General features: G+C 38.1%; 2 protein-coding genes and 1 non-coding gene across 3 annotated transcripts; 2 read left to right on the top strand and 1 right to left on the bottom strand.

Annotated features, from left to right (window-relative positions):
• Positions 1-3,292: 3,292 nt before the first annotated feature.
• Positions 3,293-4,042, bottom strand: LOC140164343 (uncharacterized). The gene has a single exon (XM_072187615.1). The coding sequence runs from the start codon at positions 4,040-4,042 to the stop codon at positions 3,293-3,295; it is 750 nt and encodes a 249-aa protein (XP_072043716.1).
• Positions 4,043-11,433: 7,391 nt separating this feature from the next.
• Positions 11,434-24,295, top strand: LOC140164337 (protein bark beetle-like). The gene is made up of 10 exons (XM_072187612.1): positions 11,434-12,022; positions 12,476-12,975; positions 13,294-13,426; positions 15,258-18,413; positions 18,720-19,586; positions 20,081-20,175; positions 20,521-20,652; positions 21,902-22,022; positions 22,581-22,832; positions 24,186-24,295. The coding sequence occupies exons 1-10, from the start codon at positions 11,434-11,436 to the stop codon at positions 24,293-24,295; spliced, it is 5,955 nt and encodes a 1,984-aa protein (XP_072043713.1).
• Positions 23,904-23,976, top strand: Trnaa-cgc (transfer RNA alanine (anticodon CGC)). Its single transcript has one exon. It is a non-coding gene; the product is annotated as a tRNA-Ala (tRNA).
• Positions 24,296-24,463: the final 168 nt, after the last annotated feature.

Below are 24,463 nucleotides of genomic sequence, written 5' to 3'. Positions count from 1 at the left end.
GCTATTTACTGAAGATAGCAAAACATAATGTCGTCTACTAAAGATCACAAAACCTGATCATGCTATCTACCATGTCTACTATACAACCAGAAAGGTTACTGATAAATACGAGGCCACCTGGTATTTACTGATTCGCCAAACATTCCAAATCAAGACTTACCAAGAAGATCAGAAGACAGGATTGGCTCGTCGACATTTACAGAAGAGCAGCGAGAAAAAAGCGTCGCCTGTTCCAGAAACCCAAAAGGACATCACTGACACGAGCATGAAATGGTGGAGGTTAGTCAACACTCTGTCTATGTAGAACAGGCTAGTATTGAGCATGGACAGGTAGTGGTGAAAAAGGCATAACCAAGCGACTTGATTTTAGATAGATTGCTGAGATAACAAAATCTGGTCATGCTGTCTACTGAAGATAACATAATCTGGTCATTCTGTCTACTGAAGATAATATAATCTGGTCATGCTGTCTACTAAAGATAACATAATCTGGTCATGCTGTCTACTGAAGATAATATAATCTGGTCATGCTGTCTACTGAAGATAATATAATCTGGTCATGTCTACTGAAGAAAACATAATCTGGTCATGCTGTCTACTGAAGATAGTATAATCTGGTCATGCTCTCTACTAAAGATAATATAATCTGGTCATGCTGTCTACTGAAGATAATATAATCTGGTCATGCTGTGTACTGAAGATAACATAATCTAGTCATGCTGTCTACTAAAGATAGTATAATCTGGTCATGCTGTCTACTAAAGATAATATAATCTGGTCATGCTGTCTACTGAAGATAACATAATCTAGTCATGCTGTCTACTGAAGATAATATAATCTGGTCATGCTGTCTACTGAAGATAATATAATCTGGTCATGCTGTCTACTGAAGATAACATAATCTGGTCATGCTGTCTACTGAAGATAACATAATCTAGTCATGCCGTCTACTGAAGATAACATAATCTGGTCATGCTGTCTACTGAAGATAACATAATCTGGTCATGCTGTCTACTGAAGATAACAAAATCTGGTCATGCTGTCTACTGAAGATAACATAATCTGATCATGCTGTGTACTGAAGATAACATAATCTAGTGTTATCAACTGAAAATAGCAAAGATTGATCATACCGTCTACTCAAAATAGCATAATTTGATCATGCTATCTACGATAACATTTGATTTAGCTGCACACTGAAGATGGCAAAATTTGATCATATTATTTCCTGAAGATAGCAACATTTGATCATGCTATCTACTGAAGATAGCAAAATCTGATCATGCTATCTGCTATAGATCACAAAATCTAATCATGGTATCTACGAAATAACCAGTAAGATTAATAGGGAATTAGAAGCCATTGCATTTACTGACTGGCCAAACATATTCCAAAGCAATGCTATTACCAAGATGATCGGAGTCCAGGCCTGGTTCGTCGACATTTGCAGAAGAGCAGCGAGAAAGAAACGTCGCCTCTTCCAGAAATCAAATCTAAGACGGACAATACGGGCAAGAGAACACTCGATCTGGTAGAAGAGACCGGTATAGAGCGATGGACAGGTAGTGGTGGAAATAGCTTATACAGTAATATATTCCAGCAAATCCATCCAGGAAATTTACAGCTATTCGGCTTTATAACGAATTCAAGTTGTATTTAAGTTGTATGCTGGTCGAAAACGCATTTTTTATTAACTTCCAAGGTCATTTACATATATTTTGCCTCTGAGGACGGTTTATGAACCACTTAGCAAGTAAGCGAAGTGCTAAGCTGTATGTGGTTGTAGGCGGTAGGAATGCTTCCGAGGCGGTTGGAAGGCTTTCTAGATGGTCGTAGTGCTTCCAAGGTGGTTTGAATGTCGGCTCTTTGTGGTTTGAGAGTTTAGCTCATTTACATATTTCGCCTTTAGAAGGGTATGTGAACCACTCATGCGGTTGATGGTAAGCAACAGGCGGCTGAGTGAACAACCGCACATTAACCTCATCATTATAAGGCATTCATTACCGGTTATTAACCATTCAGTGGAATGTCTTAGGGAATGCTAGTGTTTTAGGTAAGGGTAATGAAATATTATACCGGTAATCACAGAGTATTGTATTTGTAATAATCGGTTGATTGAACGAATGATCTGGTGAGTTCACAAGTGAGTCACAAATTATTATCCTTAGACAAGTGAGATCCGTTGAAAATATATTAAATAAATGAAACCAAACAAAAATGGATTCTCTCTCTCTATGTGCCATATCCAGTGACGTGGGCGACCATGGAATGCCAATCCATCCTGTTCTTTGCCAATCTCAACAGCTTGATGTTATCCACACCCGTCCAGGCTGCGATACTCTGAAGATATGTTGTCCTCTGGCGCCCTCTGTCTCTCCTTCCATTAACCTTCCCCGTAAGAAACAAACACTCCAGATCATCTTTCGTCATACAGTGGCCCAGGAAATCAAGTTGCAGTTTCCGGATCTTCCTCAGGAGCATCCGTTGACTGCCAGCTCTATGCAATCATGTTTCATTTGTGGTGTGACTAGTCCAAGGGATCCTCAACATTCGTCTGAGGAACCAGATTTATGTTGCTTGCAATCGATCTTCCATTGCCTTTGAGACTAACCAGCTCTCGCAACCATATTTCAGAATTGGTAGTACATAGCAATCTAAGACCCTGAGTCTTGTACTCATGGTGATATTCAAATTACAAAGGAGGGTGCTCATCCTTGTGAAAGTCTCTTTTGCCATTGCAATTCTCCTATTGATTTCTCTGTCACACCTCCCATCTGTTGTGATTCACCTTCCCATAGCTAAACCCGTCAACGTGCTTCAGATTACCCTCATGCATTTTAATGTTGCAGATAGGAACATCCTTTTGCTTTGTAACTACCAGACACTCAGTTTTCTTGCAGTTGATGAACAGTCATTTCTTCTCACTTTCAGTCACAACTTTGTTGACTATTTGTTGAACATCTGACTCAGATGTAGCTATCAGGACAGTGTCATCTGCGTACCTTAGATTGTTAATATTTGTCCCACCAATCTTCACTCCTGGTAAATCCTCCAGTTCTCTTAGTATCCACTCGCTGTACAAGTTGAATAAATCTGGCGAAAAAACACATCCTTGCCGCACTCCTTTCTTGATTTCAACAAACTCCGCCCTACATCATTGCCCACTCTGATTGCTGCTGTCTGGTTCCAATACACATTTCTGATAATTCTTAGGTCTTTTCCATCAATATAAATCGCACTCAAAATATTCAACAGTTCCTCATGTTTTACGGTGTCAAATGCCTTGGTGTAATCAATAAAACACATTATACAGGTCTTGCTTCATTTCTATCGCCCTCTCACATAACAATTTCAGCATGAAAATTGCGTTCCTGGTTCCACAATCCTCCATCAACACCTTCAGCAGGATCTTCACTGCATGACTCATTATGCTTATTGTCCTGTGTAACTCACATAATATAGCTCCAGATTTCTTTGGTAAAGCAATAAAGATGGACTTGCTCAGCTCTGGAGGAATTTCACCTGAGTTATAGATCTCATTCAACACTTCTGTCAACTTCACTATCCCCAACTCATCCAAGTTCTTAATCAGTTCCACTCCTAACTCATCAGGACCAATTGATGTGTTGTTCTTCATATTGTGAACCACAGATTGCACTTCAGATTGCAGAATTTCTGGGCCATCAATTTCCCGTTTGATAGTTGGCATTTCACCTCTCTCATCATCAAATAGTTCTGAGATATATTCAGTCCATCTTTTGATGAACTGGTCCTTCTCCACAATGATATCTCCATCCTTCGACTTGATACATCCAGCTGAGGTACACCCCTTCTTTCCACAAACCTCTTTAATAATCCGGTGCATTTCTTTGGGGCTTGTATGCCTCTGCTTCTCAAGCTTATCGCATCTGCTGTTGAACCATGATTCTTTTGCATCAAGACACTTCTTCGTGACCATATCATCAAGTTCCTTGTACTTGTTGTCATTTTTCACCTTTTGTTGTCTTCTCTCTTCCATCAAATCTAGAATGTCTTTTGTCATTCAGCTATGTTTATTTTGCTTTTTCCTTGGTGGAATCACTTCTTTTGCAGTTTCCACGATCGACTCTAGGAAAATCTGCCATTTGGTATTGTCTTTGTCCCCTTCATCCTCCAGCCCCTCAAATCTGTTGCTCACTTTGAGCTTGTACATATCTCTGATGTTGCTGTCTTCTTTTAATGCTGCGAAGTCAAGTTTATTAGCCCCTGTTTGCTTCCGTATCTTCTTGAGCTGCAAATGAATTTTACTGATAACTGGCACATGGTCACTGCTGATATCTGCACCCGGGTTGGTCTTTGTTTCCTTCACTGCATTTCAAAACCTCTTTTTAATGGTAATAAAGTCAATTTGATTTCTCACCCTATCCCCTGTACATACCCAGGTGTACTTCCGTCTAGGTGGTTGCACAAAACATTTGTTTGCAATCATGAGGTCTTGTTCGTTGCACCATTCGATCCACCGATCTCCTCTTTCGTTTCTTGCACCCAAACCATGAGGCCCTACCGTATCTCCAACTCTTCCTTCTCCGACCTTTGCATTAAAATCTCCCACTACCATGGTGATTTCATCTGACCTGCACTGTTTCATTGCCTTCTCCAGATCCTTATAAAAAGCAGCAATGTCATTCTCATCACTGTCTGCGGTTGGTGCATAGACTTGGATGATTGCAAGATTGAAAGGTTTTGCAGCTAATTTAACAAGCACTACTCTGTCTGACACACCCCAATGACCTATCAGACTCCTCGAAGTAACTTTATCCAGCAAAACTGCTACTCCCCTTTCATCAGTGGACTTCGGGTATATATATAAATGCGCATATATAAATGCGCACGTGACATCTACAAGTCGCCATACCGTGTTGAACGATGTAAGGTACCCGGATGTGCACAAATTCCACACGCAAAAGTATAGGCGAAAATGACAGGTTACAAGGAAAATTGGCTTTGCAAAATAGTGGCATTGATTGCAAAGGGCAAAATAATTTGACCCGAAACATAAACTCTTTATTTGGATTTTCCATTACGGAAAAAAAAAAATTATGACGGAAAAGCTAGATATAGCTGATTTAAAAAGTTATATTTCATTATTTCCGTGCTAAATGGGCGTGGCAATTGGCCATATTGATGACGAAATGTGATTCTTACTGGCATTAAGGTCAGAACTGGGTAGCTGCCGATGATGTTATTTGATAATGTTTGCACGTAGGGAACTTAGGGGGCTGTCATTTTCTTCGGAAGGAAGGGGTCATGGATTTATTTATTTGGGAGTCCAGATAAGTATCCCCCCTGTAGTGCCGCCAATGAACATAACTCTGACCCTAATTTTAACTCTAATTATAACGTAAATTGAGGAAACTATAACTTTAGCCCTTTTCGGCATAATGACCCTCTCAAACTAATAGGCTAGATTTCCCCGCCCGACCTTCTCAACTCTCATTCGCTCGCAAATGGACAAAAAAACAAATTCAAAATGTGTTTTAAGCACGCACCTTTTGTGTCCCCCATGCTAAATCGGTAATCTGTACACCCTTTGTCAACCTTTGACGTACAATTTAGAGTATAAACACGTAGATGACTGTGCATGATCTAAATCATCCCGGCTGGAAGACTCGTATACTATACATCACGCTCATACGCCGCGTCCAGTCACATATGACAATTTGACGTACAATCACGTATGTGATCCATGCTTTGAGGTTTATTCAGCTAGTAAGTTAGATCCGTCATACACATTATTGTCATGGTATTATATTGTAATTGTATACGTCAATTTTGTTCAGTTTGATTCAACCGGCTTATAAAGTTTTACTTTACACGGAAGGGGTTATGAGTGTAAAAGGGGGGGTGGTTTTGGGGGAAGGGGGGGCAAATAATATTTATAAAATTATAAGTAAGGCGAGAAAGAGAGAAACCCTGTTCTACGGGCGAACGGACCTTTCAAGTAGGGTAGGTCGGTCGGTTGGTATTTAAAAAAAAAATAAATAACCCAAAAAATCACAAAAATCTGTAAATAAATTTCAATTTGAGAAAAGAAAAAAAAATTGTCCTGAAATTTCCGAAATTTGGGGTCAGCATTCATTTGTACAGGAAAAATTTGTTTCCCAATTTGTTCAAAATGGAACAGGGTTTTCGTTTTTCGTCGAATAAATAAATAAATAAATAAATAAATAAATAAATACATAAATAAATAAATAAATAAATAAATAAATAAATAAAAATAAATAAATAAACATGAGTTATGTTTGTACATGGGGGTGCTGTGCAATAATCATGATCCTTTGATATCCATGATTTATCCTTGCAAATTTATAGCATCGAACCTCCAGCCAATGTTCCTTGCCAGTGCTAGCCACGAAACAAGGTCACAACTGTAACCACTCCTTCAATGATCGCCATTTCAGTGATTGACAGTGATGTAATGCAAATATGGCGCTGGTCATCTGGTCACGTGCGCATTTATATATGCGCATTTATATATACAACCGAAGTCTACTGTTCATGAGTTGTATGCTCGTCGAAAATCACTTTACATTCTCCAGATGTACATACTGCAGTTACTGTCCGTTTCTTATACACAGCACACAGTGCTCTCACCATTGACGCGCGACCTTTACAAATAGCGTATGTTAGAAGTATATGCATTTGCCTAGTTAACATCACTGTAAATATATTTCTCTAACATGACCTAAAATTACAGCTAGGTTAGATGTTCAGAAATAGTCGCACTTTTGTAAAATATGAGTGAGGGCAAGGCATGAGCTAGCCAACTCCCCATGTTAATTGAATGGAGATTTGATCGAAAATATTGGTAACGGACCGCTCACTTCTGAAGGATGCTACAAAAAAACGGCACAGGCTACATTTAAAGTATTCTCTGAAATTCTAGAAAATATAGTTTTGTAACATGTCCTAAATTTTAGCTAATTTAGGTGTTTGGAAGTATGGGTACTTTTGTGTTTTAGGAAGGATATGTAAACGACAGATAACACCAAAAATATGAAGAAATTATTTCCAAACCGTGTTAAGTCAACAATCATTATGTTGCTCATTTTCAAGAATGCTGGTTAACAATAAGCAGGGCATTGTCTCATTTCGTGAACAAAGGTCTACATACCATTATTACCTTGCGTTTCCTTTATAATCGGTTACCCAACTGAAACTAATACCAGCTCATTGCGATACCGCACAGATAAAACAGACACATGTGTACAACCAGAGAAGATCTGATTTAATCAGTTGAGCTGTTTTCAATGAGTGTTATCTTGGTTTAATAGCTTTGAATGGGGTTTAAGTCATGCAAAGGTCGTGGTGAATTCTACTGCAGACATGAGTGCATCATGAAACGTTCCAGCATCCGTCCACCTTGTCTCACTTATTCCAAGGATGTTAACTTTGAGTCTTTCCATTTCTTTTAATAAGTTTGCCAGTTTTCCAGCCTGGTGCAATGTTCTTACATTCCAAGTTCCAAGTCTCAATAACCTTTTACGTAAGTTCACATTTCCCTTTTGCGTGGTATCTTGATGGCGATCGGGTCCCACCCACTGCAAATGGGGGTCCCTACCGAGCGAGAGATTGCTTTTGATACAAGCATTCTCCTTAACGCTGTTAGTCTTAACACATTTTCTTGACATTCTCATGGTATGACTAGGCTGATACTGTAGTGGTTCGCCATTGCCTTCTACAGGGTGGACTAAGGATGACCACCATTTCCCTTCTCCTCTGTTCATCCGCCAGTGAACTGCCGATGCTAACTACTTATGCTGGCTCGCTAGATCCGCCGTTGGTCTTCGCCGTAACCCTGGCCAGGGAGGATAAGGGGGTACCCAGTGCTTGCCAAGTGCACTGCCCCCAAGTCTATGGAAAGGGAGGGGTGTCTCACTGTCCCTCCACGGGCTGCCTTTAAAAATAAAGGGTCCCGTGCCATACCCTAAATGGAGCCCCCATGGGAAAAGAAAGCCATGGGAAACCCAGCACCAAGAGGTGCTGGTAAGGGTAAATTTCAGCTCCTCGGCAGTGCTAGGCACTGCCTCCCCTGGAGGATTAGACAAGTTAATTATTCAAAGGAGTTCTATGCTAAGAGCAAATGGTAATTCAGAATCGAAATCTGGAGATTTATTGGCAATTATTGCCGTTGAGGGTGCTATAACGGCACTTAATGAATTATTTTAGAATGACGTCGCTTAGTTTTCGTATGTAGCCTACTTAAGGGGCGTATATCTTTACGTCACTTTATTATCTTTTTATCATTATTATGGAGATTTAGGCATATAAAATACTCTTGCGTGTACTCATTTCATTCTCGCAAAAATATATGTCCAAATGAATTGAAATTACATTGTAACAAACAAGTGTAAACAAGAAATATCATTTAATATAAGGTTAACATTTTGCTCAAGCAGCCAGTAAAATGAGCAATATTACAAATAGACTACTGTTCTCCCCAGGGTCGGATCCAGGAATTTTTGATAAAGGGGGCGCCTTTTGGTCGACGACGAAAAATATGTGTTAAAGGGGGTTACCCCCTCGAAAACTTAACGGTTTTGGCCCATTGTTTGCTGTTCATGGCCGAATTTGTTCCTTTTTTTAATTTCTTACCATTTTTGTATTTTTAAGTTACCGGCGCCCTTTGCTAGTCAAAAAATAGAGGGGGCGCGCGCCGGCTGCGCCCCCCCCCTGAATCCGCCCCTGCTCCCGTATAGATTAGCTGTATATGAAGCCCCCTGACATTATTGATAATATACTTAGTCTGCTAGCAACAGGCTTTGAGATATTTTCCCAAAATATCAAGAGCTATCGCAAAACCAGTGAACCAGCAATACTGGGCTTATTTGTATTCTTTGTAGGCCTAATGCATTTATCATGCTGATACGAAAATGTGCAATTTCGAAATGTTTATATTTTTAAAGAAAACTTGTCGTCCGCAGTCGACACCGTGTGGTCAGAGATAAACACCAGCACAATGTAAATAATCAAATGATAAAGAAGATAGTCCGGGATCATGGTTCGCATAAATAGCACAATTTAATAAACAAGACCTGATTTCGTCTACTCTTTAGCTAGATGTGCTGTATTTTTGTGATTAAGCAGGCAGGTTTATTTCCAGGAAAAAAAGGAACCGAAGATTCGATACTCTGTATCTACAGCGTAACCAGTAAGTCACTGAGAGGAAAATGCCAATAGCAGAATTACTTTATTTGTCTTAATACGGTATAGGCCTACATAGAAACATTAGTAATTATGTAAGTTTTATTTATAGCACCCAGTTTTTGGCCTTAAAGGGAGGCGATATTATTTTTTTATTCAGGGGCATGTGTTGTAAATTTCAAAGTTACTCAACATTTTAAATTGACATGTATTTCCTTGTTAATGTGTTATACAGCCTGTCTCAAAAAAAGTTGTGCAAGTGAAAAGCGCCCTCTGTGGCAATTAGAAAATACCGTTGTGACATAATGATTACATCAACGTCAAGGGCATAGTCTTAGCTCTCAAATGCCGTTTAGTCTGTTCAATTTGCTTGTTTTAATCTCGAGATATGCTTACTTAACAACGAAAGGGTAAAATCACAATTGTGCCACTTTTACTAGGGAAGAGGGCTGTACATGTAAATCAATGTTAGCATCAAGTTTATCAAGAGTTCTTTCGTGAAATCAAAAGAATGCATCAATTACAAAAAATACAAAATTGTTTTTAGTGTTTTATCATGATAAAGGTATAATGATTCTCTTTTTCCACTTAAAAATTAAACGATAAATAAATATTTCACATTCTGCTGTAAAATTAAATACATGTGCATGTCAATGATTTTACCATGGTAAATACTGTTCTCTTTGTCATTCAAGACATGTTAAAAGACAAACAAATATTGCACACTAATATGTTAATGAACTTTGACAAGTTCATGAAATTTGACAAATTAATGAAATTAGACAAAATAATGCACGCACGCTGGTGTTGATGCGTCTAATGCATGAGCCCCGAAGGGAGGAGTGCATTAGACGCATCAACATCAGCTATCATTGATTTACATGTACAGCCCTATTCCCTAGTAAAAGTGGCACAATTGTGATTTTACCCTTTCGTTGTTAACTAAACATATCTCGAGATTAAAAAGAGCAAATTGAACAGAACAAACGGTATTTGAGAGCTAAGATTGTGCCCTTGACGTTGATGTAAGCATCATGTCACAACGGTATTTTCTAATTGCCAAAGAGGGCGCTTTTCACTTGCACAATTTTTTTGGAGACAGGCTGTATATATGTGTGTGTGTTTTATGTAAAGTTCTGGGCAATCTCCGCGCAATCTTGTATTTGTTTCCGCGCATATCATTGGATCCTAGTGATGACATCAAGACAAACAGTAACTGAGACACCATGATAAGAAAGACTTTCATCAAGTTAGATGTGGGCTTTCATGGCACATATAATGCGGTTCAAAAAGCACAAACTTCAACGTCTAGAGGGTTATTTATTCAACATATCTGCCATGAAAACGTTTGGGAGTCGAAGTGAACGCGAAAATCTATGCTGAGCAGTAAATTTTTCAGCAGTAGCATGTTTCCCCATGTAGTGCAAAATTACAAGCTATAGGAAATCTCTTTTGGTTTGGGTAAAAAACACGCCACATATAATGTAGTTGAAAATTAGTGATTGAATTAGGTTAAAATAATATTATTTGTTCTAAACGTCAAGCCTGGTATATATAATTTTGTGGCATGGCGGAAAAATCAGCTTGCGAAATGCCGTTCTGTGAAAACTTCACAGGAAGATTAGCGCTGGCTCCCGACATCATCCCTGGTCATCGCCTGACGAGTCCATTCATGTTTTTTTCAAACGAAGCCCCTAAGGTAGAGTAATTTGTCTTCAAGTGTGACCAACAACCCACTTTACATGCCCTTTATTTGATCGCCCATTGGTACATATATCCTGAGTTTAAGCAACAAAACGCTTAACCGTATAAGACGTTCGCGTTGAAGTAAATTTGAGCAAGAAATCAAAATAATGTGAAGTTGCAGTGGATGTCGAAGTAAATTCCAAACTTCATTTCGCAAACTCTATAATATGATATATAACACATGAATTTACGCGATGCGTGATACCCAATCAGAACCGGGGATAACTTGGGCCAAGATGACTTGATGACGTCATTCATATTTTTTTACTGACTGGTTAAAACTTTTTTGCGTGGCGTTTTAAATGTTACTGCTGATATTAAATATTGAGTTCTTGATCAAGCAGTTGAGTGATGTGAGTGTTTACCACTTTCAGGAAGTATAGTGTTTTTATAAATGCAAACAGGTATATTATTAATACTTTTTGTATTTTGTATTTCATCTTAACAGGAACCTAGCAGCTGGCTAGGCTGTGCTGAGTATATTCAGGAGGGACACTTTACAAAATGGTTCTGAAACGAAGCTCCACAGCACTATTCAGTGCTTTGATTTTCATATTGCTATTCCACTCTGGATACAGTCAATCTGAAATTGGCGGTAATATTACCCAAGATGCCACTTTAGATATATCGGGTAGCCCATATAATGTCACTAGTACCCTGGTTATATCCCCCGATGTCACCTTAACCGTTGATCCGGGAGTTGACCTACAATTTCAACACAATACTGGCGTAATTGTTCGCGGTTCTCTTATCGCTAATGGCACAGAGACAGAGAGAATCAAATTCACAAGAATCCCAGTCAATATATCAATACCCATTGGATATGATCAAATCCGACTAGCTGACGGATTTTATGCAAATGAAGGCAGACTTGAGGTGTTTTTAAATGGGCAATGGGGAACTGTTTGTGAACACAATTGGGGTCCACCTGACACCCAAGTAGCTTGTAGACAGTTGGGATATCTCAGTGGATATGTTTCCCGATACAGCTGGTACGGTTCGGGACCAATTTGGTTGGACGATGTTGAGTGTATTGGGGATGAGGAAGTGCTTTGGAATTGTAGTCACAATGGAATAGGAGTTCATAATTGTGGTAAGTTTCATTTTGACGTTGTTTATACTACCATAATTACCGAGCCCCCTACTACAGCGTAAGCACATTTTTTACTTACATGTAACCCTTTCATTGCATGATCACAATTTTGAAATAAAATAGGGGGCATGCTTGAACTTCTCTTTACCTTTTGAATCTGGACTCCGCGGTAAGTTGAAAGTGTAATAACATTACATATGTTCATTACCTATCTCATACCGTATGATATTGCTCAAAATGGAAATTTTCCCCATCCGAGGGCAAAGAAAAGGTGATATGTTCCAGCAATATCATGTTTTACGTACATTAATGTGGTTTGTACATGATTTATACAGCTGGATTCGTATGGGACATTATAATTATAATAGGACATCTGCATCAAAACAGTTAATTTTTAATACTCCTTTAGTATTAAAATTTGCATCACTTTATTTTCGAATTCATCTCCAATAGGACATCATAACGATTTTGGATTACTTTGCGAAACATCCCTTATCGAACAAACGCTATGGGGAGGTCTGCAATGGATACAGGAGGGCAACTCAACTTCAAAATCCGTTCTTAGCTACACCGATATTGAATATGTTGGTAAAGGACTACCGGCCATCAGTGCTGCTGGTATCCCACCCATTCTTAACAACGTTAACATAATTAATAATTTTGGCGATGGCGTTAAATTCTCCAAAGTGTCTGTTGAAACCATGGTATTTAACAGCCGTATTCTCCAAAATGAGGGAAATGGGCTTGATGTGTCTACCGTTGGAACAGGAAGTATCTATGTGGAGGGCGGTGAAATAGCTACAAATGGCGAGTATGGAGTCCAATATGATGGCAACGCACTTCTGGAAGATCCTGATTACTATCGCTTCTGTGGAGATAATAGACGTCTATCAGAATACATTTACTTGGAGCATGCTAAAGACGATTATATTGACCCCCTTGAATGTCTTCAGGTATGTATGAAATGAATACTTAAATTCAGGTATTGCTGATGCGTAATCGTTGTTTTTGTTTCATGGTTTCCAATATGCGAGAAAGTATTTCACATTTATCGTTCGATTTAAACTCGGATAGCAACGTTTACTTTTTGTGCGGGACATGAAAGGACATCAGACATATCAAATTGAATTCTGAATACGAGGAAGACCCTTCTGATAACAAATAAATTGGATTTTTGAAATTATCGATATACTACAAATTTTCTTCAGTATATTCAGTATATGAAAATAAAATTTAATACAACTTTTAAGGGTTTTTCTCGACATATGCAGGTTTTCTCAACTCCACCTGGAACTACGATAACAGCCTTTATTCTTTCCGGAGCAGGCAGTCCATACACGGGAATTAAGTTTTGGAATGGGAATACGACTGATGATTTACTACTTTCAAGCTCTATATCCCCAAGTAATGGAGAACCTATAAGGACGACTACAAATAGTCTCACAGTTATGGTGTATACAGGGTGGGCCTAAAACAACTTTACCCAATTAAAAAGGTTCATATCTCAAAATTGAAAAGTCTGCTTCAAATTGTTTTCACATATTCGTAAAGAACATCTTCTTAAGAGTATATGTTGAAAAAACTATCCAAAAATATATTAAATTAAAAACGTGACGCTAGTTTGAAATCAAAGGGTCAAAATTAACTTTGTCCACGCGAAGGCCTACTAGCTGTCGCGTCGCATCACTTGCAATACCGAGTTCGATAGAGAATGACAACCACTCAGTATACGCACAAATTTGTTCAGCAATTTTATATAACACAACCAAATAAATCAAACATAAACAATTTAAATTTCAAACTACGATATTTCGTCATGATATGCAGCTTTCATGCTGCAAAGATATAAAAACAATTCTCTTCAAATATGCGCAAAAGCAATTGTAACCTTAGACCTGATTTTTTGTCATTATTTGTCAAATGTTATCTACAAGAAAGTTTGCACTTTTTGCGTTTGTGCTATATTGTGCAAGTTGTTGCGTCGACAACTGACTCCGGGGTTAGCTGCAAGTTCCCTTTGAACTGCTGCAATATTTGCAGCTGAACGGTCAGTTCTTGGACGTCCGCTTTGCATCTATTCATCACACTTCCGAGGAAAGTTGTTCATATGTAGAGTTATGGTAGGTTTTAGCGGGACGCTTACGTTCGGGAAACGAATCCGAAATTGACGCTGCACTTCCAAAAAGCTTTCTGTTCTTAAGTATACCTCTGCCATAAAAGTCCTCTCTTGTGTTGTGAATTGCCTTATCTTGACACCTTGCAAACCTATTTAGAAATAAGCCACGCAGTCTCAAAATGCACGAAGACCTATTTAAAATTCAAAACTTGCGCCAGATGAAACCTTTGTAATTGTGTAATTTTTATGCTAATTGTTGGTCAATGACAGGAGTGAAGTTCGAGTACATGGCAAGTAAATGGGGATTAAAATTGATTGTATTTCTTTCATGCATATAAAACAATCATCACTTTTCAGAGACAAGCCAAACGTGTTTACTAATTACATGTATGCCTAACGCATATGTATATGCCTTACTCTTAGCAATCGGACAAATCCCATTGAATTACGTGTGGACAAAGTGATTTTCGACCCTCGGACGTAAAACTAATACCATTTTTTTAATTTAGCTTCCTTTGCTTTCATGTCTTCATCACATACTCTTAGAAAGATATACATTTAGAATATGTAACATTATCATGAATAGCTCTTCTATAATTCGAGCAACCGCCCTCTGAAATTGGGTAAAGTTGTTTTTGGCCCACACTGTAGATCACAGTCGTATGACACCACGTATTTCAACCTGTTGATCCAGGCTCAGAGAGGTATATTACATTAATTGTTATACATTTATTTTAATACATGGCAATGATCAATGACTATTAACAGATGATGTTCTTGTTTCGGGCAAGGAGATACTTCCATTTAGACACGAAAGACTTATCGTGACGCTGGTAGGCACTATGGCCATTTCTATCTGTCGCAGCTTAGCCCTATATACCGCAAAACCATTGACTCTTTTGAATTCTAAATTTCATTGCCTCTTCAGATCGTTTAAGTTCCACATCAACAGCTTAAGTCTAGATAAGTCTACATCTACACACAAGACTGCCAGGACTATGTATGACAGGTTAATGTGAGATCCCCTCCTGCACATGTCCTGTATGGGTCTACTACTTCCATTAATACCAAAAATAAACCAATTTTAATATTGTAACCTTTTATTTTCTCTCATTGTAGATTCGGATTACGATCTACACCTACAAAATGTTTATATCCATGACAATTACGGAGGTATAAATGTGCAACATACGCATCAAAGACTTACTGTTGAAGCATCAACAATTACTGGAAATATATACTACGGAATGCGTGTAACAAAGACATACGGATATCTGTCACTGCTTAACGCTGACGTTTCACATAACAAAGGCTGGGGTTTACTAATAGACAGTGCATCTGGTACAACATCTGTGGACAAGTGTATCATGTCAAATAACACAGATAATGCAATTTCTATCAGATTTGCTTCAAGTTCAAATAAGGCATATGAGTTATCCATCACGAACTCCACATTTGAATTTAACGAAGAAATTGCAATAAGTGTTGAGCCTGTTAATTGCAATGATCATATATGCAATTTTGTAATGTCATCATGTTATGTACATGATCACGCAGACGGGGGATTGGAGTTCTATGTTGCTTGCAACAATTTCATCGACATTTCCCCCAGCACCGCTGTGATTTCCAACAATACATTCACTAAAAACGGAAACATGGAATTTTTAAGCTATATTACTGTGATAGGTGTATATTACGTACCATTCGTAACAATGGACGGTAACCGAGTAGCAAACAACACCGGAAGTACAATAATGGAAATCGTGTTCCCGGCAACAGATATTACTCAAACTGCATTGATTACGATACAAGACAACACTATTGTCGACAATTTTGCAGACAACATCGTGCATATTATCGGATCACCGTATTCAGATGGTTTGGACAAGGGCATATTTAAAGACAACGTAGTGGCTAATAATACCGCTTTTATAATCATGGAGTTCATACCGACCCAATGGACCGAGATAGTTATTAGCGATACTACAATCGATTGTAACTACTTTACCTGTATGTATTTTCGGCACCAATTTGAGGGGTTGTATTTAAGCAATACACATTTTTTCAATGGGCGTTATTTAATAGACGGTTCTGCGCCCCTTGTTGGGAAAATTTCTAAATGCAGCTTTTACGACATGGATAATGGATTACAGTTAGGTGCTTCAAATATGATATTAGAGGATACATCTTTCTCTTTCATTAAGACGGAAGCTGTATTGATTGGTGGGTCAAACTGGATAGTTAAGAACTGCACATTTGATAACACACCCTTTGGTATCAAGATAACCTCACGCTGTAATACTACTATCGATGGTTGCAACTTTTTTCAGACATCCCAGAGCGCTATTTACTTCGAAGCCGCAAACATTGTCAATGCATTCATTTCTGATAGCATCTTTAAAAACAATTATGGTACCGTGGTAGATATAGAAAAAGCAAGTGACGACGCCAGTTTGTCAGTCATAAATAATGTATTTGAGGCCAATGAAGCAACAGTATTGAAGATTCCAAATGAATTACCACGATGTGACGTCAGAAATAACAACTTCTTACAGAATTCCGCTCTTCACATTGTTGAATTCTTTGAAGCGGTGACGTTATCTTCAGCAATGTCGTCTAATTTTGAACACATTTTCAACGGAAATGTTTTGATAGATAACCACCCATCAGAATCTTCAAACAGTGAAGACCAGGCGTGTACAATTATCACAAGACTTTTGGCGGGGAAATTTCAATATAATTTCTTTGGCAATGAAGATTTTATGTATGAGCTTTGTCTTGGAGCATTCATTTTCTTTGATGCAGATGCGTCACTAGATGCCACATTTAATAATTGGAATACTACGGATGCTTCAAAAATAGATCAAAAGATTTTCGACCTCAACGATTGGAATGACAGACCTGGTGTTACCTTTCGGCCATATTTGACTGATGATAATACGACAAAGTCTCAAAATACTCGGAGAGAACAACTATCATTCGGCGGAAAACTGCTAAAAGATAAAACTCTGACACTTTCTGGTAGTCCGTATTTAGTGCAGTCAGATATCACTATACCGGATAACGTAACGTTGACAATAGAACCAGGGGTAGAACTACTGTTCGAACCAAATATTGGCATATTGGTCCTCGGTTCTCTCGTCGCTCGCGGTAATGATAGTTTCCCTATTGTAATGAATACATTAGAGAAAGCTGGTATGAATACGGACTGGGGAGCAGTACGATTAAAAGACGGTCCCTCATCTCGTGCAGGACGTCTTGAAATATTTGTCAATGCAGAATGGGGAACGGTTTGCGATGATTCCTGGAGCCCCAATAATGCTAAAGTGGTTTGTGGTCAACTGGGTATGGGCGCACCGATTTCCTACCTTAACCGAGATTTTACCGGGACACCACCTGATCGGATTTGGCTTGATGATGTACGGTGCTTCGGGGATGAGCTCATGTTGGCTGATTGTCCTTCTAATGGTATCGGAGTAGAAAACTGTGGTCATTCTGAAGACGTTGGTTTAGAATGCGAATATGAACCCATTAACTCATGGGGTGGAATCAGAATTATTGGAAACCAAGAGTCAAATACATCCGAATCTATTCTGGAATATGTCGATATCTTAAACACAGGCTCCCTTCATTTAAAGCCTGCCCCGGGACTTTACATAAGGCATGCTAGCCCACGACTTGACAACATCAATATCATGTATTCATCCTCTTCTGGAATATTGACAGATACACCAGTAATTGACTTTATTTTACACGATGTAACTGTGCTAAATGCTGTCAATGGTGTGGTGCTCTATAAAACTGCGAACGTTATTCTGGATATGGATAAGATCAATATTAGGGAGAACGAAGAGTCGGCTGTTGTACTACACGAGGAAGATGACGGTTTTGCGTTTTCAATGTGCTACATTAACACCATTCCTATATGTGCGCCATATTCGGACAGTGTAATTGAAGTTGACAAATACGCTGATTTACTGCTGCAAATTCCATACAAAATGTACACTGATTCCTCCCATGAGTCTTGCATCGTTTACATTCGACCAAAACGAAATGAAATTCTTGTCCTGCAAGTCTACAAGGCGGATAAAGATGACAATGACGTGAGTGTATATGAAGGCGAGACGGCCAATTTGTTAGGAAATATTTCCCATGACGAACAGCATTTAACTGTCGTGTCCCCAGAAGCAGGTGGTGTGTTGCGTGTTTATACATCTTACAGTCCGAATCTGAACTTGGAGGTTTACACGAGAGTGACAACAACTGATGATGTTCGTGAGTATTTTGTTCTTTGCTTTAGCACAAAAATGTCGGCTTTAAACCATCCTGGTTACGTGAATACTTAAGGCTAGGGTTTATTTACGGCTAAGACTTTTAAGAATAAAAAAAATTAAAAATAAGCCTCAATGTGGCCACTAATAAGATATTTCATGCAGCTTCTTCAATTGAATCCACCGGGAAGATTTTAGACTCAACAATAAAGCTCATGTGGGCATTGGTAGATGATTATTTTGCTCTTATCCAATTAACATTTCACATTATATAGCTATTCACAGTTTTTCCACATTGTCGTTTTAACAGGGATGATGAAGCACTCAATTCGAGATTCAATCTTTGCCGACAATAACAATGGTGGAATAAAAGTTACTACCATTCCTTCTGGATTACAGAATAGCGTCTCAAACATGTTGCCTTATGACTACCATATATATTTAGACCGGTGTCAAATGATATCAAATGAAGCCTCAACCAGTGAATATGTATTGTCTATGATACTCCAAAGTGGGTCGGTGTTTGAAATGGAAAACTGTAAAATCAGTGAAAACGAGCGGATGGGTGTTCTAAAGTTACAACTAGGAGACGGCCAGTATCGGAATAAATCTATGCATCGCATTCTGAACAACGAGTTCTCATATAACAGCTTTCTGAAAGGCATGGTGTTCATTGAGGGGCTAGGAAGTAATCCAGTAGAATGGGTTCACATCTATGGCAATCTGCTTCTTAGCAACCAGTGTTATGAATCAGAAAGTGTGATAGATATTAACAACGTATATATTAACATGGACAGTAACATAGCCGTCAATAACGCGGCATACCATGTGCTTCATATAAATCAAGACGACATACCAGATGAACCTCAACAATGTACGAATAATCTCATTACTAACAATGTAATGCAAGTCATTAACAAATTATACACCATTGAAGTTGGCGCGACTGGAGTGGAATTCTACAGCAACATCTTAGATAACCCAATTAATGACTACGAGATTAGCGTTACATTGGGAGATGGAATTATAAACGCAACTCATAACTGGTGGGGAACAACATCTTCAGAGCTCATTGCAGAACGCTTACGAGATTCGGACACATTGATTGGAATCCCGGATGTTCCGGATGTCGTTTTTGAACCCTTTCTCTTAAGTTCTCCATCACATGTTCAAAGTGGTAAATATATTTTTTCCTGTAACAAAGAGAAATTATATAGATTGTTTGATAAATATCATGATGTAAGATATGCCTGGAAGTGGATGTTTCTGGTGAACTTCCATTCGGAATCTGAACAAGGCAAATTATAATTAGCTGCTTAAATGTCTGTCCACCATCTTCTACTCACACACACACACACACCCACACCCCACATTTCTACACTACAGCACACATCGATGGTACTGCATTACAATTTGTGTTTAATTAATTTAACAAATTGACATAGCGTGAATTGTACAAATCAGAACAACGGAGCAGGACGATTGGCTAAACTGCAATTCTGGAAGCCTCACTCTAAGCTAATTATATCACACGTGTACCTGAGCAGCTGAGTCACAATCAACGTAATATTTTCATATTATTGTCTTCTTCTATATATATCCGACTGTTCTTGGTATTGTTTTAAAACGTTATGTTTATACAATTTGATGTTTTCTTTTACTACTTAATAGAGTTTTGTCCGATTGGATATATAGAATACGAAGGCGATTGTTTTGGGTACAAAGGAGGGGCTGTAGATTTCGATGCCGCAGAACAGTCTTGTAAGGTATTGTCAATAATAAATTCTTAAAGCAGTTTCTTAAAATTGGGCTAAGGATTGGCTTCAAAAATCGAATAAAATCAATCAATTCGTCGAAGAGTGATTGTTCCAAATTTTCCGTTTTACATAGTAGCGTAGAGGTTTAGAGCTAGCTATATCCGATAATACCTATTCCTTGTTAACTATTTTATACTTTAATAGTTTGAATCAAACAAGATTTAGCGCCATCAGTGTTCAACTTTTCTTTAAAATAAATCTACATGTCAAACAACCACGAGCATGAAGCAAAACTGAAAAATAAATCAATTTAATGTATCATTCCATTTTTGAATTCCTCATTATTTCTCACAGATTGATGGGGCTATATTGCCAACAATGCCGTCAGCTATACTTCAAACTATTTTGCAAGATCGTACTCAGCATTCTAGCTCCCCAAATGGAATATGGTTGGATTATCTGTCTGGAAATAAAAGCGTAGACAAGGTATTGATTAAAAAGGTTTACAATTGAGTTTTTAACAATATGCAGGTAACTAAGGAATTATTGCATACTTTCGCCACTGACTTTCGTGCCGCGCAAAATTTTATCAAGTCTTGGTACTTGAGCCTCTGATATATCAACTGATTACAATGTACTTATTATTCTGTTTGAGAAAGAATCGCACTTGGAATATCACAAGTCTTATCAGCGACCACAAAGGTAATTTCTTGACCAAATTGGAGTGCTTACACTTAACAGTGTTTAGTCGTGAACGTGAACGTTTTGATTAGCAACCGCTACAATGCAGTGGCCATGACGTGTGGCCACATTACATACATACATACATACATACATACAAAAGTTTCTTAGGACGCAATTCGCCAAAGCAACATTGCGTTTACAAAAATAACATGAGCAAAATACATAAGCAATAACAACCAGAAAGTCAGAACAAATGTGTTTTTAAGAGTTTCTTGAAAGTGATTGTAGATGAGGCTCCCCTGATGTGTTGTGGTAGACCATACCATGCTTTGGCAGCAACAACAGGAAACCTGTGTTCTCCAGCAACAGAGTTGAATCTGTCAATTGCAAGACGTGAAGGATCATTTGAAGATCTGAGTGGGCGAGCAGTAACATAATAAGAGAACATTTGAGCAATATAAGCAGGTGATTGATCATTGAGTGCCTTGTACACAAGAAGCAAGATCTTAAAAGTTACTCTGTGTGCCACAGGAAGCCAGTGCAGTTTTGATATTAATGGCGCAGCTTCAGTTCGACGACCAACAGCATATATATAACACGCGCTGCACTGTTCTGTAGGCGTTGCAAACGGCTCATATTCTTAGATGACAAGCGAGTATAAAGCGCGTTGCAGTAATCAAGGCGTGAAATGACCAAAGCACGAACTGTGTGATGACATGTGTCTGAATCAATAAATCTCCGGATTCGCCAGATATTTCTGATGTGGAATAAAATACAGCGGCGAAGGTTGTCAATGTGAGAATTGAGTGACATTGTGCTATCAAAATAGACACCGAGGTTTCTGACGACTGTAGATGGCGTGATCTTTGATGAACCAATAGTGAGTTCAATGTCAGCTAACTGAAGATGCCTGATGTTGTAGGCAGAACCAGCGACAAAAACTCGGTTTTAGCGTCATTGAGTTTCAAATAGTTCACAGTTAATCTGATTTCTGATATGCAACTTGAGATTTAGTTAATAGTAATAACTATCCCTTAAAATGTACTTACAGGATGCAGTTTCCTGGGAGAGAAGTTGTTTTATAATGGAACTCTCTGAATCACCGAATGACAATGGAATGAATGAAACGTCGTGCAGTGATAATCAACCATACATATGCACACAATCTGCATGTAAGTATTTAAGGTCTTAAAGACCGACGACAACCAAATACAAATGTTGGGTTTTTTCATGAAAATTACGAGTTTTGTACATGCAAGAAACTTCTTACGTGCACACTTCAAATGTTGGTATCATGGAGGGGTTTATTTATTCAGGATTTATTTCTGCGCATTTTGACACCTCATTTGATACGATAGCCCAGAAAACAATAAAACACCGGTAAATTTAATGTGGTGAGGTACAGATTTGAAAGTTGCACTTACATACAAATTTTTACAATACAAAAACACTCAGATATCATTACACAGATTTCCTTCCATTACACTGAATGCAAAATCAATAGAATTTATTGCAACTTTCAAATCTTGGGCTACATTGATTTAAATGTACGCTGTGACGTCAATATTTAGTCAATTGCTACAAATGAGGTGTCAAAATGTGCAGAAATAAGTTCTGCTTCCAACGCATTTTACAGATTTGTAATACAATAGCCCCTTTTTGAGATGTTTATTTTGCGTAGGTGTGTATATAATTAAATATTTACATACATTGCACACAATCTATCATAGTACCCAAGCCTACAACCGAAGGTAAAACAACTACAAGTCCAGTGACTGAACCAACAGCAAAAACAACAACAGCTGAATCAACTGAACCGATGTCAACAACAGCAAAAACAACTCAACCACAATCAACAACAGCTGAATCAACTGAACCGAAGTCAACTACTGCAAGACCAACTCAGCCAAAATCAACTACAATTGAACGAACTCAATCAACTCAACCCAGATCAACGTCAGTTACACCAACCGAAAGTAAAGGTAGGCCTACTGTATATTGAACATTTCAAATTTGACTGGTTGTGCAGATTTTGCTCTATGAATAACTTTAAATCATAATGGTGTCACGTGATTGATATAATATAGGATGAGCTCTACAATATGTTGTATAAGGCCAAAAAAACATGTTTGTTTCCTGTAGCAGGTCTAAAAAGTCAAATGCGAAATGCGTTTGTTTTTTAATCCATGTCCTGAAATGAAAAACTAATTTTTGCTGCAAATTGGAATGGGAATTTACAATATGTCCAACACTCACACAAAAGTTATATTTGATTTAGTTTCATGGGAAACTAAGACAATGTTTGTAATAATAATACAATAATACACAGGATCTATGGATTTCAACTGCAATAGGACTTGGCAACCAAAGGATTTACACAAAGCATTGAGCATTCAATAACAACAACCAAGGTTTTCATGAATATGTATTACTCCAGTAATGAATATATTATTTTTTGCGATTTGTCCGTTGTTGGGTTTTTTTTTTTTCAAAAGTGAAAAAAAAAATCTAAATACGCAAAAAAAGCCGTCAAAAACGAAATGCGCGCGCTACGGGAAACAAACTTGTTGTGTGTTTTTTTTTGCCTAACATAAGTACAAAATGAAACAATCAAGGGAAGGGGGCTTACGTATCATACACTGGAAAATAGGGACATCCAAACGTTACAAATTAGCGCACGAGACCAAATTAATGATGCTTAATCATTATTCTTAATCAATATACAAGGGAAAGAAGAATGTTTATCTGCCTATGCATGTTATGTTTCCACTTGTAATTTCATGTTTAATTGGCTATAGTGTGCGATGCGTTATTCTTCTTTCCCCTGTATATTGATATATTAAGAATAACGATTAAGCATCATTAATTTGATCTCGTGAGGCTAGTTTGTAATGTTTAAATGTTTCTATGTTCCAGTATGATAATTATATTAAGCTGGCGGGTAAGCACCATTAATTGATCTCGTCCACTGATGGGTTATGTATTGTTTGTACTGTTTACCCTGACTGCTCATATCCATAAGTACCAGACTTGAGTCCTGTTCATCACGGACAGTCTGTGTAACTCAGTGGTTAGAGCGCTCGCCTCGCAAGCAAGAGGACTGGGGTTCAAGTCCCCGCACAGACAGGTATATCCGTAGTGTTTTTGCTCTGGTTTATCTGTGACATAGTTCTCAAGCGAGAGGTATGGGGTTTAAGTTCATGCACAGGCACGTATGTCTGGAGTTTTCACTCTGGTTTATCTGCCTATGCATGTTATGTTTCCACTTGTAATGATTGTTATTATTATTATTAAATACCATTATTACTATGTTATTAATATTATTATTGTTATAGTGTGCACAGACGACGATGACTGCAATGGGCACGGCATTTGTGAGGCTGGACAGTGCATATGCAGTTCATGTATTTACACTGGAAAGAATTGTGAAACAGATTGGTGTTAAGGCTCCATATTTAAATCAGTCACGTTAATTTGGCCTGTTATTTGAAATATTGGCCAAAAGTAGGTATTGAGCAAATAACAGATTTAAATACCTCTACAGCTCTCACATTCATATGCCTGAAATGATTTGTAAGCTTTGTTCTTTTCCAAATTTATTTAATTTAGTCGG

Source organism: Amphiura filiformis, chromosome 11 (genome assembly GCF_039555335.1).
Source record: "Amphiura filiformis chromosome 11, Afil_fr2py, whole genome shotgun sequence".
In the NCBI taxonomy this organism is placed as follows: Eukaryota; Metazoa; Echinodermata; class Ophiuroidea; order Amphilepidida; family Amphiuridae; genus Amphiura; species Amphiura filiformis.
This window is presented reverse-complemented; position numbering and strand designations above follow the sequence as displayed.